This window comes from Arachis ipaensis, chromosome B2 (genome assembly GCF_059453495.1).
Source record: "Arachis ipaensis isolate K30076 ecotype BB chromosome B2, ASM5945349v1, whole genome shotgun sequence".
In the NCBI taxonomy this organism is placed as follows: domain Eukaryota; kingdom Viridiplantae; phylum Streptophyta; class Magnoliopsida; order Fabales; family Fabaceae; genus Arachis; species Arachis ipaensis.
Window position 1 is genome coordinate 114,382,774 of NC_142437.1, and position 16,561 is coordinate 114,399,334.

At 31.0% G+C, this 16,561-nt stretch overlaps 3 protein-coding genes and 1 long non-coding RNA gene across 4 annotated transcripts; all 4 read left to right on the top strand.

Annotated features, from left to right (window-relative positions):
* Positions 1–1,710: 1,710 nt before the first annotated feature.
* LOC107628512 (putative expansin-B2) lies at positions 1,711–4,700 on the top strand. Its single transcript, XM_016331157.3, has 4 exons — positions 1,711–1,888; positions 2,588–2,700; positions 3,692–3,873; positions 4,364–4,700. The coding sequence occupies exons 1-4, from the start codon at positions 1,711–1,713 to the stop codon at positions 4,698–4,700; spliced, it is 810 nt and encodes a 269-aa protein (XP_016186643.1).
* Positions 4,701–6,003: 1,303 nt separating this feature from the next.
* On the top strand, positions 6,004–7,826 carry LOC107625889 (large ribosomal subunit protein uL2x-like). Its single transcript, XM_016328619.3, has 3 exons — positions 6,004–6,262; positions 6,353–6,589; positions 7,239–7,826. The coding sequence occupies exons 1-3, from the start codon at positions 6,060–6,062 to the stop codon at positions 7,582–7,584; spliced, it is 786 nt and encodes a 261-aa protein (XP_016184105.1). The 5' UTR covers positions 6,004–6,059; the 3' UTR covers positions 7,585–7,826.
* Positions 7,827–9,911: 2,085 nt separating this feature from the next.
* Positions 9,912–11,146, top strand: LOC107628514 (uncharacterized). The gene is made up of 2 exons (XR_001617822.3): positions 9,912–10,509; positions 10,610–11,146. It is a non-coding gene; the product is annotated as an uncharacterized LOC107628514 (long non-coding RNA).
* A 2,367-nt stretch (positions 11,147–13,513) lies between these two features.
* LOC107627773 (uncharacterized) lies at positions 13,514–15,085 on the top strand. Its single transcript, XM_021116270.2, has one exon. It carries the CDS (start codon positions 13,514–13,516, stop codon positions 15,083–15,085), a length of 1,572 nt encoding a protein of 523 aa, XP_020971929.1.
* Positions 15,086–16,561: the final 1,476 nt, after the last annotated feature.

A 16,561-nucleotide genomic window follows, 5' to 3' on the forward strand; every position in this document is an offset into this window, starting at 1 on the left:
AATAATATATTTTATGCATCTCAATATAGTTGTTGTTTCATTAGCAATAGGGAAAAAAGATGAACTTCACAAAGCTTTTAGCAAACAGGAGAGAGTGTGCAATTCACATTTTTCTCAATTTTGGGCTTCACATTACAAAATTGCACAAAAGTTAGTTATATTAAGGTGTTCTTCATCTTATACATAGAAGGTGCACCTTAGCTGCCAAACTAACTACATAATCAACAAGCTAACTAATTAACTAACTAATGAAATCTTCTACACATTAATTATGTAAAATCAACCATTAAACTAATTACTCTACATATATAATTAACTGATATAACAACTCAAGTAACAGACTCTCTCGAGCCAGAATCATCATTTGCACTTAACATTCTGAGGTTGTTATGACATTTTTGAAATATGTTAGGAGCTAGTGCTTTAGTCAATATTTTAGCTGTTTGATTTGTTACAGAAACTGGTAATAGTTTTATCAATTATTCTTGCCATTTATCTCTAATAACATGACAATTTATTTCTATGTGTTTCATCCTTTCGTACAACACATAATTTGTTTCAATATGCAAAGCTGATTGGTTGTCGCAGTAAATAACAATTGGTTTCTCTAATTTGATATGCAAATCCTTCAAAATGTATGTAATTCATTGTGCTTCACGAGTTGTTATAGATAGAGCTCTATATTCTGACTCACATGATAAAATTGCCACTGTGTTTTTCTTCTTATTTTTTCATGATACGATTGATGTTTCCATGAAGAAACAATACCCAGATTTTGATTTTCTTGTGTCTAATGGAAAAATGCCAAAATAATGGATAAAGGTCTCTCCGAAAGGCAAAATATATAGCAAAGTTTCAACCAAACAAAAATAAAATAATATTAGAACAATATCTTTATTCTTTATAAGTTTATATTCTCAAAACAAAATCCTTTCCTACTTATTCATCCTAATGAATCCTAATATAGAATAATGTTGTCATTTAATGGATTGAAAAAGATTAAAAGAATTATAATCTTCCATTAATTTGCGAAACCAATCAACTTGTCCTTAGCTTTCAATTACTCAAAATGGATATTATCTCCGAATAGAATTCAAGTTTCTCAAAATGGTCAAAATGAAAGAATTATGGTAGCGCTAAAATTAAATGAGAGGAAAAAGAAAAAGAAAAAAAAAATTATCATGGATTCCAGTATCGAATTACTTAGGGAATTATTTTTTTTTTCCAATCACAATGAATTCAAACATGCTATATTATATATAAAACAAGGTATAGTATATGAAATTATGAATGGAGAAAGAGGGATGGATATATAAGAGAAAAAGACAAAATTGTTTGAATAGTATCAATACTGGTTGACCAAAAAAGTTGGGTCTTAATATATAATTTTTTCTCCTAGAATGTTACTTTTAGATAAATAAATTATAAATCATTAGTCACGGACTATCTACTTTATATTAGATTTAATTAATTCATAAATTACTGATCAGTGATCACGGACTATATACTTCATATTATTAGAATTAATTAATTCATTTAGATAAAAATTACAAAAAGAAAAAAATCAAACTCTGATCTGGGTATAAGAAAAGAATATTACCATAAATGAAAAAATTATATTGTTATAAATGCCACTGTTAGCAAGCAAATGCTGGATGGAAAGACACAAAAATAATTGAAAATCCGAATATAATCCCATATATCATCATCATGAAGGTTCACACGTTTAATGTTGTAGTTCTTTACTGTATGCTCTTAATATGCACTTGTTATGGCTTCAACCCCAAACTATCGTTCTATAATTCTTCCAAAGTTGATGCAAATGCAGAACAATGGCAACCAGCATCAGCTACATGGTATGGACCGCCAGATGGCGCTGGAACAGATGGTAAGTGCCCATTTTTTTTTTTTTTGGAAAATTGGGTACTTTTAATTTAATTTCAAAAGTTGGTTTAAAATATGAGAAATATTTTATATTTATAAACTATTTAAATATTATATTTTAAAAAATATAAGATTTGTAATATATTTTTTATTTAATTATTTTGTTGTTCTAAAATTTTACCAAATTTAAAATTATTTTTTATATTTTTTTATTCAGTTGGATTTCTACATACTACTATTAATTTTATAATTAAGTCTTTATTAGTGTAAAAAATGTTAAAATTAACAGAATATTTTTTCACAAATTGAAGATATATATAATTAAGAACTTAATTAAATCTTTAACTACATATTTTTTTAAAAAAAATATTTTATTAATTTTAATATTTTTAACATAAAAAAATTTAATTATAAAATTAAAAATAATTAAAAATATAATTAAATATATATAAATTTAATTATAAATTTAATAAAATTATAGACATTAACAAAGAAATTAAACCTATATACTAGTTAAATTTTAATTCTAATACTACACTAAAATTGAGTGTGTTTAACTCAACTATAAAAACATAGATAGATATTATTTCAAAGGATGAATCAAATTTAATTTGTTTATGTCATATTATATATCTAGCTATTAATTTAGAGATTAATTTGCTATATATTAATAATCTTGTGTATGTGTGTGTGTGATATATAGGTGGTGCTTGTGGATATGGTAGTAGTGTGGGGAATCCTCCACTCTCTAAATTGGTATCAGCTGGTGGCCCTAATATTTTCAACAATGGCGAAGGATGTGGCGCTTGTTATGAGGTGCATGCAGCCATTGATTTACTTTAATTTATGTATATAATCTTGTCAATATATATATATATATATATCTTGTACATTCAAAATCTCATAATTTGGTTTGATATTTATTGTATTAGTCCTAGGTTTTAATGTTCTATATCATAATATTTTTTGTGACTTTTTTAGAAATTTTAATTTTTGGTGACTATGTGTCATATCTCATTTTAATACTCAAGTCTATATTTTTTTATTATTAAATTGAATTTGTTGTCTTTTATCTACGAAAAAAAAGTTGTCCAGTAAAAAGTTACACAGTTTTTGGAAATTAAAGAAAAAAGAAAGATAAGTGCTTGCTTGATAGCCACATATATATTTCCGTTAAATTTTTTAAATTAAAAAAATACTTTTACACTATTTAGCATGTTTGAACTTTAATTTAGATAACTTTTTAAAATATATAAGCTATAATTATTATATGTTCAATCTAAATATGTAAAACAATTTTTTATTTCTTTAAAAAATTGTTTGAGAAAAGGATAAATCGATCCCTCACTTTTTGGTTTGCGGATATTTAAATCCCTGAAAATTTAAAAATACATTTAAGTCTATGACCTCTTCAAAATTTGGACATATCGATCCCTGAGTTTAATTTTAAAAACTCTTTCACGTGTGTATCCGTATCAACCAGGTCAGTACAGCGGGAGTCACGTTTAATTTTTCTGTTGAGTTTGACAGATCCAAATAAACATGAGGGATCGATAAGTCAAGGATTTAAACATATTTTCAAATTTTCGAGGAGTTAAATGTCTGCGGATCAAAAGATTAAAGACTCATTTATCTTTTTTTCAATTTTTTTTATTAAATCATCTATTAAATTGCTGGTAGATCAACTGCTTACTTATCTTAAGATATCTCAATAAGCATAATAATCATTCTAATCATTATTCAATTTACTTATGGAAAATCTAACATAGTAATATGATTATTATTATTGGTCATCATAAAATGATAGGTGAAATGCACAGAAAATGAAGCATGCTCTGGTGAAACAGTGACAGTGATGATATCAGATCAATGCCCTGGATGTCCAGCCATTCATTTCGATCTCAGTGGCTTTGCTTTTGGTTCATTGGCAAAACCAGGGCAGCAAGATAATCTTCGCAATGCTGGACGCATAAACCTTCAATATCAAAGGTATACCGTACTTGATGAGTTTTTGAAAACATGAAAATAATTTTATATTTAAATATCTGGTAAAAAAGAATTTTTATTTATCAAATATATTTGAGTATAATAATATAAAATATTTATTTATAAAATATTTATTTATTATGTAAAAAATATTTTTTTAAATTAAAAAAAAAATAAATTATAATTTTTTAAAAAAGATATTTTTTATTTTTTTAACATAATTATATTTACTATTAAAAATTTTTTAAATATACTAAAAAATAAAAACATTCATTAAAAAAAGATTTTTTTGATTAATTTATTAACACCCAAACAAACATATATTATAACGAAATAGTATTTATTCTAAAAATTTAAACGGTTAGATAAAAGACATAAAAAACACGTAAATAATTATATATTTAGTATAGATTTATTTTTATGTTTGCGGTATCCTATCTTTATATCAGAGTAATAAGCATTTAACTCTAAATTTATTTAATGTCTTTTTCAGGGTTTCATGCTCATTTGGACAGCCAATAGTATTCACCATAGATAATGGGGCAAACCAATACTACTTTGCAACCGAAATTGAATATGAAAACGGGGATGGAAATCTTGTGGATGTAAAATTGAAGCAAGCAAATAAAGATTCATGGATTCCAATGAAACGTTTATGGGGTGCAAGATGGGTTCTCAACCTTGGTTCTTTAATGCAGCCTCCATTTTCTCTTGAGCTCACTGAGACTTCTGCCACTGGCTCCAGCAAGACCATTGAAGCTAACAATGTTATCCCTGATGGTTGGCAACCTGGCCAAGTTATTCGATCAGCCATAAACTTTAATAATTAGATCTATCACTCTTATGTGAAATCAAAATAAAAAAAGATATGAGAAAAAATCAAAAATGTTACTCATACGTTAAAATACGTTAAAATTAATCACTAAAATCAGCTACCAATATATTTATGTATAAATACATACGTAATTTAATATATTTTCAATATATTTTTATATTCAACATGTATTTTATATTAGTGACTGATTTTGATAACTGATTTTAGTGTATACATAGCATAATCCAAAAAAAATATGTATGTGATCAACTGATCATGGAAATTGATGGAGTTTAATTTGTATACATATTTAAATTTATAAATAATATCTAATTACATATTATCATATGAGGAAAATAATTAATTTAAAAAATTAAAGAATAAATATGAAATCTTACTCTTGTCCATTTAAAAGTTAGACTACTAGGTCCCAACGAAAAAAAAATAGCCAATATGTCCCAACGAAAACAAATTAGCCTATTTTTTAGTCAACTATACGTCCAAAGTTAATGGCAATAGTTTATGTGACGCACTTTTTTTCACACCACTCACCCACACTGCATGATTTCTAAACCACATCACTCGTTAAGTGTTTGAGTTGGTCGTAATTAATATTGAGGGGTTTGATGAAAAATAATTAGGAATAACCCAATCCTTTTTTTAGAAGAGGGCCCCCGGGGAGAGAGAGGGGGGGGGGGGGTTGGGGGTGTTTGACTTCAATTTGTTTACTCTCGACTTAGTATGATCTTCCATCTTTTTTCTTCCTATGGACGTTTCTTCAATTATTTAATAGACTTGAAATTACATCATATCATATAACAAACATAAAATCTAGGATTGGAATATTCAACCACGCCTTGCTGCCACATAGATTAATAGTTAACCTAATATTTATTTGCATCCATTTTCATTTAGTTTCTTTTTTGCATAGCAATCTTCAAAACTTTTATCCAAAACTAGTAGAACAAATATTTTTTTTTTGTTTCTGATAATTTATTTAAAAGACAAAGTATATTTTTATAATTTAAAATTTTTAATTAATCACTAATTATCCAGTTAATTAGTCTAAGTAATCTTTATTATTGAACTAAACGGCTCCTGTTATTAGACTATGCAGGGCAGGCGGCTATCTACAATTAATTGGAACGTTTGGAGTTTGGACCAATTATTTAAATGGTTAGAAATTGATTAAGAAAAAAAATATTTACTCAAATGAATATACCAGGCTTGTGCTGTAAATCTGAAGCCCAAATGAGACGCTTTTCACAATGGCCCAATAATCGTTGCGGCCCATTGAGCCTCACAAATAAGAAGTACACAAAACGCATAAACCCTAATTCCCATTGTTCTAACATTTCTTGTGGTTCACCTCACAATGGGACGTGTGATCCGTGCTCAGCGTAAGGGTGCAGGCTCTGTCTTCAAGTCCCACACACACCACCGCAAGGGTGCCGCCAGGTTCCGCAGTCTCGACTTCGGCGAACGAAACGGTTACCTCAAAGGCGTCGTCACTGACGTCATCCACGACCCCGGTCGCGGTGCGCCACTCGCCAAAGTCACTTTCCGCCACCCTTTCAGGTTTCTCTCGATGTTAATTTTGTTGCACGAGTTTGAAATTTTCGATGCGATTGTCTGATTGGAATAATTTTGTTACGAAACGCGGTGCAGGTACAAGAAGCAGAATGAGCTTTTTGTTGCGGCGGAAGGAATGTACACTGGACAGTTTGTGTATTGTGGGAAGAAAGCGACGCTTGTTGTCGGTAATGTGTTGCCTTTGAAAGCTATTCCCGAAGGTGCTGTTATATGCAATGTTGAGCATCATGTTGGTGACCGTGGCGTTTTCGCTAGGGCTTCTGGGGATTATGCTATTGTTATTAGTCATAATCCTGATAACGATACCTCTAGGTACCTAACTGTTTTGTGTAGCTAAGCTTTTTTATGTTGCTCTGGTTATGCCGTTGTCGTTGCGTTGCTCTTTGATGGGGAAAATTGTATGAAATGGATACAATTTGATTATTCGTTCTTTCATATGGGCATTCACTTAGGTGATGGATGGAAAAGTAGTTATTTTTGTCAACGTGACATTAAGTGATTGTGCCTGCACATGTAAAATTGCTTTGCTCTACAGTCAGTTATGAAAATCAAATTCTATAAATAAAAAAAGTTAATACCATCCTTAGAATATATTCCTAGGCAAGTTAGTTTGGACATAGCTTTGGGGTCTTAATATGCATTTTGTCTTGTTGATTCTAATGGTAGGAGATATCTTGAGTTCATGGTCTTGTGTGCAATGGTTATTGATTGGTGTGATTCCACATTTAGGATTTCACTGAATTGTCTCTGTTTGATCATTTTATTTTCAAGTCATGGTGAATTATTCAATGTCCTTCTTTTGATGCAGTGAGTTGGAAATATCTTATTTATATAGGATTTAGAAACTTTTGATATGAGGTGCTGGAGAATTGGGACTGAAACTAAGGATGTGTTTGTTGTGGTGGACCTGTTCTTGGTTCTGTCTAATTCGATTCAGTTATCCTGTGTGATTTTCTAACAGGATCAAGCTTCCCTCTGGTTCAAAGAAAATTGTTCCAAGTGACTGCAGAGCTATGATTGGTCAAGTTGCCGGTGGTGGGAGAACTGAGAAGCCTCTACTCAAAGCTGGTAACGCATACCACAAGTTCAGAGTAAAGAGGAATTGTTGGCCTAAGGTTCGTGGTGTGGCTATGAACCCAGTTGAGCATCCTCACGGAGGTGGTAATCACCAGCATATTGGACATGCGAGTACCGTCAGGCGTGATGCTCCCCCTGGGCAGAAGGTTGGTCTCATTGCTGCCCGGAGGACAGGACGTCTTAGGGGACAAGCAGCTGCAACTGCCGCAAAGGCCGATAAGGGTGCTTAAAAGGATGGTTAGGATTATTTATTGTGTTATGTTTTCCAATTTTGTTTATTTGATAGTATGTCCTGATATTTTGAACCATTTCCCCCAATATATTGGACCATGGATAGACAGTAGTGCTTTATATTCGCTTATGTTGTATGTTCAATTCTGTAGTTGGAATTGGTTATATTGATATTGCATTTTGAACGGACGCTATGCTATCATACATTAATTATTTTAATCATATGAAGTTGAACCAGCAAGCGTAATTTGTAACTAAGTATCCGTAGATACATTTTTTGTTTCATTAGCAATTTGACACTACAAGAAAATGATTGTGGTACTCTGTTGGTGTCGGATACCAGCAAAATTTAGAAATTTTAAAAAATGGTGTATATGTGTATATATTTTAAACAATATTTAGGATTTAGAGCATATAAAATTTTAAGAAGACATGCTTATTTTAATTTTGCCACTTTAAGAAACATGATAATACTGAGAAAGTTTAGGGGATCAGCAGATTTTGTGGTTTTTAACTATCAATTAACCATCAATGATGTTTTTAACGGTGTGAGATTGCATCTAATGGTATAAAATCATTCATTTTCTTTTTGATGGTTAAGTGTTGGTCAGAATTTAACAAAAGTGCTGGGTCCTAGAACTCCTCGATAATACTTTTAGTTAGTCCAAATCAGTTATATATAACATTTACGAAGCTTTTTCTTGTCGGGAAAAAAAATGAAAGAAGTAAAAGATAAACTTAGAATCTTAGATTGAGTCGGTATAAAATTGGGCAATCCACAGTCAGAGTAAGGTTTCTCAAGTATGAATAGTGTTTTTACTTTTATGTATTCTAACTATTTCATAAATTATTAGCCACGCCCATTAGGGTTAAGTATACTCTACTTGGTTTTTTTTCTTAGTAGATTCCCAAATACGGCTGATCTCACATTGGCCGTCAAAACTCAAAACACACCAAATTCCAGGTGCTCTTTACGGGGAGTCATGGCAGATCAAGGAGGTGGGAGGAATGTCGGGAGGGAGGAGTATGAGGGAGAAGAAGATGACGGAGTTATCTTTTTCTATGTGAAAGAGGTTGAAGAAAATCTCCAGAATTGTGCTAAAAGTCTAATTGGCAGAATTCTGGCTGATAGATCCTTTAGTCCAACAATCACTTACCTAGTTCAGTTTTATCCTCTATAGGGCTGTGAAATGGGTTAGTCCGGTTCATTTAGGCCCGGCCCGTTAAGTTTGTGGGTTAAATGAACTGAACCATTTAAACCCGCTTTATTTGCGGGTCATGATTTTTCAGTCCGGACTATTTATGGTCAGTCCAATGGGTTAAACGGACTAGTCCCGTTTATTCTTTTATTTTATTTTTTGAAAAATATTTTGATAAAAAATATCACTTTTAGGTCAAAACTTTAAAAAATTAATATTTTTTTAATTGATGGGTCAGATTTTCGGATTGGATAGAATAGAAAGAAATATCGACTAAAAGTGTTACTTATTTTTTGAAAAAATGCAAAAAAAAATAAACGGGCCACCCATTTAGCCCGCGAACTAACCCGTTTAACCTGTCATCTTTTTCGGATTAATAGAATTTAGTCCGTTTAACCCGAAATTTTAAAAAACTTAATTTTAGAAGCAAAACTTACCCATTTAATTGGGTAAACCGGCTGGTCCGACGAAATTGGCCCATTTTGACAGCCCTATCCCTCCATTCCAATCTCAGGCATTGACGTCCACCTACCTCCCTTAGATACTGCCGCCACTAAATCAGACTTACCTTTATTTCCACACTCTGGTCCTACTACAATAGTCATTCTATGATTACAAGGTCCAAGGCTAACAACAATAATCCAAATGTCTTTAATTCTATCATTACAGCCCCTGATTATACACACCAATCCCCAACATATGCTAAAATAGCAGTCACTATACCTGATTAGCATAAAGTCATGATGGAAGAATATCAAATCCTTATTAATGCTAAGACCAAGATTGTAGTCTCATCATCATATAATGCTAAAATTATCTGCAGCAAATGGGTTTTTATCATAAAAAAACATTCGGATGGCACTATATATAAGTAAGGTTGAGTGAGTCTATCTCTTGTTGTACGAAAAATTGAGTAACAGGTTGAGAAATCTCTTCAATTCAATTCTCAAATTATGATGTGGACAAGTTAGATTGAGGAATCCTTTTTTGTTGCATAAAAAAATTGGATAGAAAGTAAGTGATTCTTTTGTATTCAATTTCACCCTATCTTTTTTATTTCTATTTCAATTACAATTTATCCTTTTTATTCAATTTCAATTCTTGCCTTATTTAACCATTCTTATCAGGAGTTTATTCAAGGTGTAGCTAGGTGCAGGGTTAAATCTCTTTTTTAAGTTCAAAATTTCTTTTTGTTTTTTGATGAAAAGATGGATAAGAAGTCCAAATAGTAGAAAAAACTAACAAATAATCATCCTAAAAGATCTAACTCCAAAAATACTACCTAACGGAAAAGGGAAAAGGAAAGAAAGGGTTGTTAAAGAAGCTCATCCCCATATCTTGAATCTGTCCTTATCTTGTTAAAGCATCAGCGCTGGCGTTTGCTTCTCTGAAGATTTGCTCCACAATAACTTCCTCCATCTCTGCCAACAGCTTTTTAATGGAGTATATGAGAGAGGAGCCAACATAGAGGTCTGCTTCCTGTTTCTAGACTAATTGGGTGGCGCATTTGGAATCGCTTTCAACAATTAGTTTGGGGATTTTCATCTCCTTTGCTATTTTCAAGCCAATCTAAAACTCCCAAAGCTCAACTATGGTAATGGAACAACACTCAGCATCCCGCAACCACTCTATCCAGAGAATCTCTAAGTAAACTGCCACACACTCCCTTACTCCCAGATTGAAGAACTGAGCCATGGAAGTTGAGTTTGATCCGGCTAACCTCAGGTAGTTCTGAACTTCTTAGTACTTGTTTCTATCACCTTTTAGCATTGCTCATCATTCTTTGCAAGAGCCATAGCTAATTGAAGAACTTATTCACTTACAGATTCTGGTTGTTAAAGATGAGTTCGTTTTTGCATCTTCAGGCTGTATTACATGTTAATAATTTTCCCTCTTGCAAGATTATTGTGATAAAGTTAAGTGATTAACTGCCAATCAATTAGTTCCGTAAAGATAAATATAAGATATAATTATGACTGCATAATCAAGACCAGCTTATCAATTATATTAAATTTTACTTGCCATATATATTTTTCACATAGTATAATTTGTATAATTTGTCAATGGAAAATTCTAGTGAAGTATGCAAACTGACATTATCATATAGAAGTGTTATGGAGAAGAATGAAAGGTTGTAGATCATATGAATTATCTTTTGTACAGTATGTTTTAGGTGTTATGATTTTTGTTAATTGCATTGGTTACGAGGTAGCAACAATCCAATGTAATTTTGTAATGAACATATTTATACTATACTACTAAGGATCAATATGTACATATTTGTTGGTTTCTCTTATTTTTAGACTGTTATATAATTAATTTATTTGCAATATGAATGCAAGTTAACGTCATTTTTATTTAAGATCTCTACCTTCCCATCACATGATCATACTATGTATTGTATCATATATTTTTTCTTGATATTCATGTACATTTAAATACTCACCTTTCATCACATGATTATGTTATGTATTTAATCATGTATTTTTTTTGTTCCTTTTTATTCCCATGTGTAGCATAGATTTATTCACTAGTATTATAAAAGAATAAGCATAACGAATACATTTTTAATTAGTTAATATTAGTTATTTTTTATTATAAAATTATTTTTTTACTCTCATTTATTGGAGAATTTAAGATTTATTTGGAATTTAAAATTTACTAGTTTAGGATAAAAAAATAATTTCAAAAGATTCTCCTTAGTTGAATTCATTATAAAAATAATAAATAATAAAAATTGTTGATGTCAAACTATAAAATAATATTACTAACTAAAAATAAATAAATCTATATTTTTTTTCATTCAACTATTAATCGACTAACGCTAGTGCAAGACTATCATAGTCAAAAAATCATTCATTTTTTCAAGCATGAATTTTAAGTGGTCTATCACTCTTGCTGAAATTTTAGTCAGTAGAATGTGTCAAAGACACATGAACACGACACAAGTAACACATTGGAGTTGATTTAGAAAACAAATGGACTCAAAATAAGAGCAACATTCTCTAAGACTCATGGTAGATCCTGACGTTTCGGATGTTTTTTCTCCATTATCATGTAAAGGTAAATATAGCTTTGTCTTTGACTCATCGTGAGCTCGTGTAAGAACAAACAAAAATCACTTGTTTCTTATCTTTACAAGCATACCAACAAAAGTGGACTCATTCAAGATCCACACATGGTAAATTTCAAGTGCTAATTTTATATTGATCATTTTTTAAATTGACAAAAATGAAAAATTTATGGAGTAAATCAAGGAACTAAACACGTTTATTTTTTTTAACAAAAGAAAGGAAATTCAGTCAAAAGTATGGACCAAACACAACCTTTGGATGTTAGAAATTGTAATTTCAATAAATATTATAAAAAAGACAAACTATATATATGAACCAACTGACAAAAAAATGAAGCATGCATATTTTTCTCCTTGTTAGGATAGATATGGTAGTTAGAAGTTAGAACCACTTTGCCTTGTGCTCACTTCTTACATGGCTAGACACACTACACAAATCAATCTTTTGTACATTTATAATTCTCATATTGATAAAAATATGGTACATTTAAAATTTAATTATAAAATTTAATTTTGGTAAACAGTTCACAAGTATATCTAATTAATAAAAATAACTATATTTTATATTGATGACGTAAATAGTTATCTAAAAGAACAATTAAATGACTATATAAAAAATTTGTCACTTCAATCAAACAATTTTAAATTAATAGGAAATTTTAATATATAAGCCCTAATCTATAATACTTAATTTAAAGTAGTTACTCATATTATATAAAGTGATAGTAAAAAATATAGATAATTTGGTATATTTAACTAAATTCATATAATATGTATTAATCTTTTTTTATTATATCAACAAAGATATATTTATTTAAATAACCATCTTAATTTAAAACACTACTCCCTTTAAAAAAGAGAAATGTTAGAAGATTATTGTAATTTATTATTTTTTATTATTAGTTATTTATTAATATTTAAAAATATGAGTTAAAAGTATATTATTAAATTACTAGATTAAAGAAATTAAATTAATCGATAAAAATAATGACAAAACAATAAATTTTAATAGCTTTTTAGCATTTTTTTTAAATGACCTTAATAAAGAAGTATTTCATGGCATAACAATAATCAAAGTTATATCGACACGGTTTAGCTTGATCCAAATTTATTAACAAAAATATCTGAGAGAGAATTGATACGGATAAATTCTATTAATTTGGAGGTGATTATGAAGCAATAATTAAAAGAGCACGATGAGAAACAAATAAAGTCACGTTTTTCTATTTTTTGGTCTACCCTCTCAAAACACACACACAAAAAACAAGAGAAATTAAAACACAAGTTTGACAAGGGGTGACACTTACCATAACAAAGTCGTAGAAAAGGTCCACAACCACAAGCGTCTCACCCTCCTTCCATTTGTCACCTTAGTGACCACACTCTCATGCTGTCAAATTACTCTTAAAACATTTCTCTCTCATCCACAAAACAATCCAACCCATGACTCCAACTATAAACTAGGACTACTTACCCTTAATTTTCACCGTACAACCCCACAACAACTATCACTACAAGAACAAATTAACTCCACCCCTATTCCTTTCATTCATTCTTAACCCACTTTCCCCCCTTCAATCCTATCTGTCTCTTTCTCTTCTTCTCCTCTTCTCTCTCTTCTTTCTTTTTTTTTCTTTTTTTTTTTTTATTTTTTTTATGGCTTTGATTGTGGATCAACAATCAAACTTCAAACACTTCTGTAAAATTTGCAAAAAAGGATTTGGTTGTGGAAGAGCTCTGGGAGGACACATGAGGGCTCATGGAATAGGAGATGAATCAGGTCACATGGATGATGATGACCCAGCAAGTGATTGGGAAGATAGGCTTGGTGGAAATGTTCCACCAAGCAACAAGCGCATGTATGCTCTTAGAACAAACCCTAATAGGTTAAAGAGTTGTAGGGTGTGTGAAAATTGTGGCAAGGAGTTTTTGTCTTGGAAATCCTTTCTTGAGCACGGTAAATGCACCTCCGAGGACGCAGAGTCCCTCGTATCCTCTCCAGGGTCCGATGCTGCTGATGATGGCATCGAACCTACCAGGAGAGGATGCGGGTGGTCCAAAAGAAAGAGGTCGTTAAGAGCAAAAGTGGGTAGCTTCAATTACAATTGCCCCTCAAGCGAAGAGGAAGACCTAGCGAATTGCTTAATGATGTTGTCCAATGCGATTGTGGACCCTCTGACGTCAGCCGCGGCCGAGCCAGAAGAGTCTTGCGCCTCGGCGAGCAGAGAGGAGGAGCAAAGAAGAAACCCTATGAACTTTGTTGCACCATTCTCTTCTTATAAAGTTCCAAACAACGATAACAACAATAACAATAACAACAAGGCCAAAGGTGTTGCTAAGGGTTTGTTTGAATGCAAAGCGTGCAAGAAGGTTTTCAACTCGCACCAGGCGTTGGGTGGCCACAGAGCTAGCCACAAGAAGGTTAAGGGCTGCTTTGCGGCGAGGCTGGACAATCTGGACGACAGCCTCGCCGACGATGACGTCATGACACACGAAGAATTCTTCCCTACAAAATCAAACTCAACATTCCAATTTGATCAAAACCCTCACCATAACTCAGCCACATTGGCCTCATCATCAAAGAGGAAATCAAAGGTTCATGAATGCTCCATTTGCCATAGAAGCTTCTCCTCAGGACAAGCATTGGGAGGCCACAAAAGGTGCCATTGGATCACATCAAATGCACCGGACACTTCCACATTGGCTAGGTTTCAACAATTTCAGGAACATTTGGATCAAATACCAAAGTTTGATGGATCTTCTGAGCCTCTTGATCTCAAACTTGACCTCAACCTTCCTGCACCAACCAATGATCTTTCTAGAAGGAATAACAATGTTAATGTTTCCACAGAAATCTTCTTGCAGCCATGGGTAGGAGGAGCAGGAGGAGGAACCGCCACAAAGGAAAACAATACAAACATGAAAGATGATAGCAACAATAATAACAACAATAGCCAGAGTCAAATTAGTCACCAGCACCCCACCAACCATAACCAAATTGATCATAATGAAAATGTTGGTGTTGATGGGGACAAGAATAATAGTAACCCCAACAACAACAACAACAATAACAATGATTTGATGCAAAGTGTGGATAATGAAGCTGATAGTAAGATCAAGCTAGCAAAACTTAGTGAGCTAAAGGATATGAACATTGGTGGCACTTCTTCACCATGGTTGCAGGTTGGAATTGGTTCAACAACTACTGATGTTGGCACCGATCAGTAATACATACTTTTTTTTTCTTTTTTGGTGGGGATAAATCATATAAATACATATATATATATACTTGCTGATTACTATTGAGTAATCATTTTTTTGTTATAAGATTAAAAAAAAAAAAAAGCTCCTATACTGTAATTACTTATACAACATACAGAAGTTCAATGTTTTAATTTGAACTTACAGGTTTTTTTTTTAATCTTTTTAAAAACTTTTGTCCTTTGTACAATTTTATGATAAGAAGTTACATTATGAATAAATCAGAAGATTAATTTTTGCATAGCTTTTTGTTAGTTTTGGTATGGAAATTACAAGCATTTAATTTGTTCCTCTAATGGAGATAATCTTTGCTGAAACAACCGGGTAGCATTATTAGCACAATCTCTGATCTTGTTTATTTTCTATATAAATTAAAGTTTGGTATGTTAGATTTGGAAAAATTAATAAACTAGAGTAATGCTAGCTAGATAGCCTTTAAAGCATAGGAGGGGAGAAAAACATGTAAGTCCATAAAACTGCATCCACTTGTAAATAGTTACTATTATATATATTACGCACTAATACTAATTACTATGCATCTTCGCATTCAATCTATAAATTCTCATTCATTTTAATTAATAGTTTTTTATGTGTTATTTTAAATAAAATATTGAAAGTTGAAACTCTTCATTCACTTGTTGAAAATTAGACCAGCGTTAGTTGTTAATCTTTCAATTAATTAAGTCTATATTATAACTATTCTTTTGGTTATGTAGGTATTTGTGCGACGTAACTAAGCTAACTTATGAAGTACTGTTAGTGAAGGAGTTGAGAAGATTTATGAGTGTCACATGTTATAAACTATATGGATAATTGATATGTTTGGTATTTATCGGAATTGTAATGGCTTGATTTGTTTCTTAGTTTGGAACCAATAAAATTGAGAATTGATTTTGTTTGTAAATTTGTCGCTTTATTTTACAATTGATTTCAAAATTTTAATTTTAATCGATTTTTGTTACAATTGAAATGATTTAGTCCTACAAAAGTAGTAGATGATTGTGTAATATTTTTTTTTAAAGATAACAATGATATTTTATTCACTAAACAATAAATATAATATTCAAAAGTTAGGACAAGAAAAGAAAAATTTTAAATATTTACAAGCAAGAGAAATTGTAAGAAGAAAATAAAGAAGCAAATAGAAAAAAGAAATCTTAAAATATTATGGATAAGATAAAATAGATAACTTTTTATTTAACTTAAGCGATGTTGCTAGTATTTTTTTCAAAAATTCTAGACATACTCAAAGACTCATTATACCTCTTCTCTCAAATATTTTAAACTATAATCAAAATTTATAAAAATAAAAATTTATTAAAACTCTACGAAGAAAAAGCATATTATCTTTTTTTTTTTTTTTTTGTTGACGAAGGAAGCACACTATCTTAAGAGAGGAAGCATCAGAAATCATAACACAAAAATGAGGTATTCTGTGTTTGG

What these genes read in the sequence shown, in the direction of transcription:
- LOC107625889 (XM_016328619.3), top strand. Translation starts at nt 6,060, where the DNA reads ATGGGACGTGTGATCCGTGCTCAGCGTAAGGGTGCAGGCTCTGTCTTC. An exon ending in ACTTTCCGCCACCCTTTCAG is followed by an intron (nt 6,263 to 6,352) that starts GTTTCTCTCGAT and finishes AACGCGGTGCAG; the next exon opens with GTACAAGAAGCAGAATGAGC. An exon ending in CCTGATAACGATACCTCTAG is followed by an intron (nt 6,590 to 7,238) that starts GTACCTAACTGT and finishes ATTTTCTAACAG; the next exon opens with GATCAAGCTTCCCTCTGGTT.
- LOC107628512 (XM_016331157.3), top strand. Translation starts at nt 1,711, where the DNA reads ATGAAGGTTCACACGTTTAATGTTGTAGTTCTTTACTGTATGCTCTTA. An exon ending in AGATGGCGCTGGAACAGATG is followed by an intron (nt 1,889 to 2,587) that starts GTAAGTGCCCAT and finishes TGTGATATATAG; the next exon opens with GTGGTGCTTGTGGATATGGT. An exon ending in ATAAACCTTCAATATCAAAG is followed by an intron (nt 3,874 to 4,363) that starts GTATACCGTACT and finishes TGTCTTTTTCAG; the next exon opens with GGTTTCATGCTCATTTGGAC.
- LOC107627773 (XM_021116270.2), top strand. Translation starts at nt 13,514, where the DNA reads ATGGCTTTGATTGTGGATCAACAATCAAACTTCAAACACTTCTGTAAA.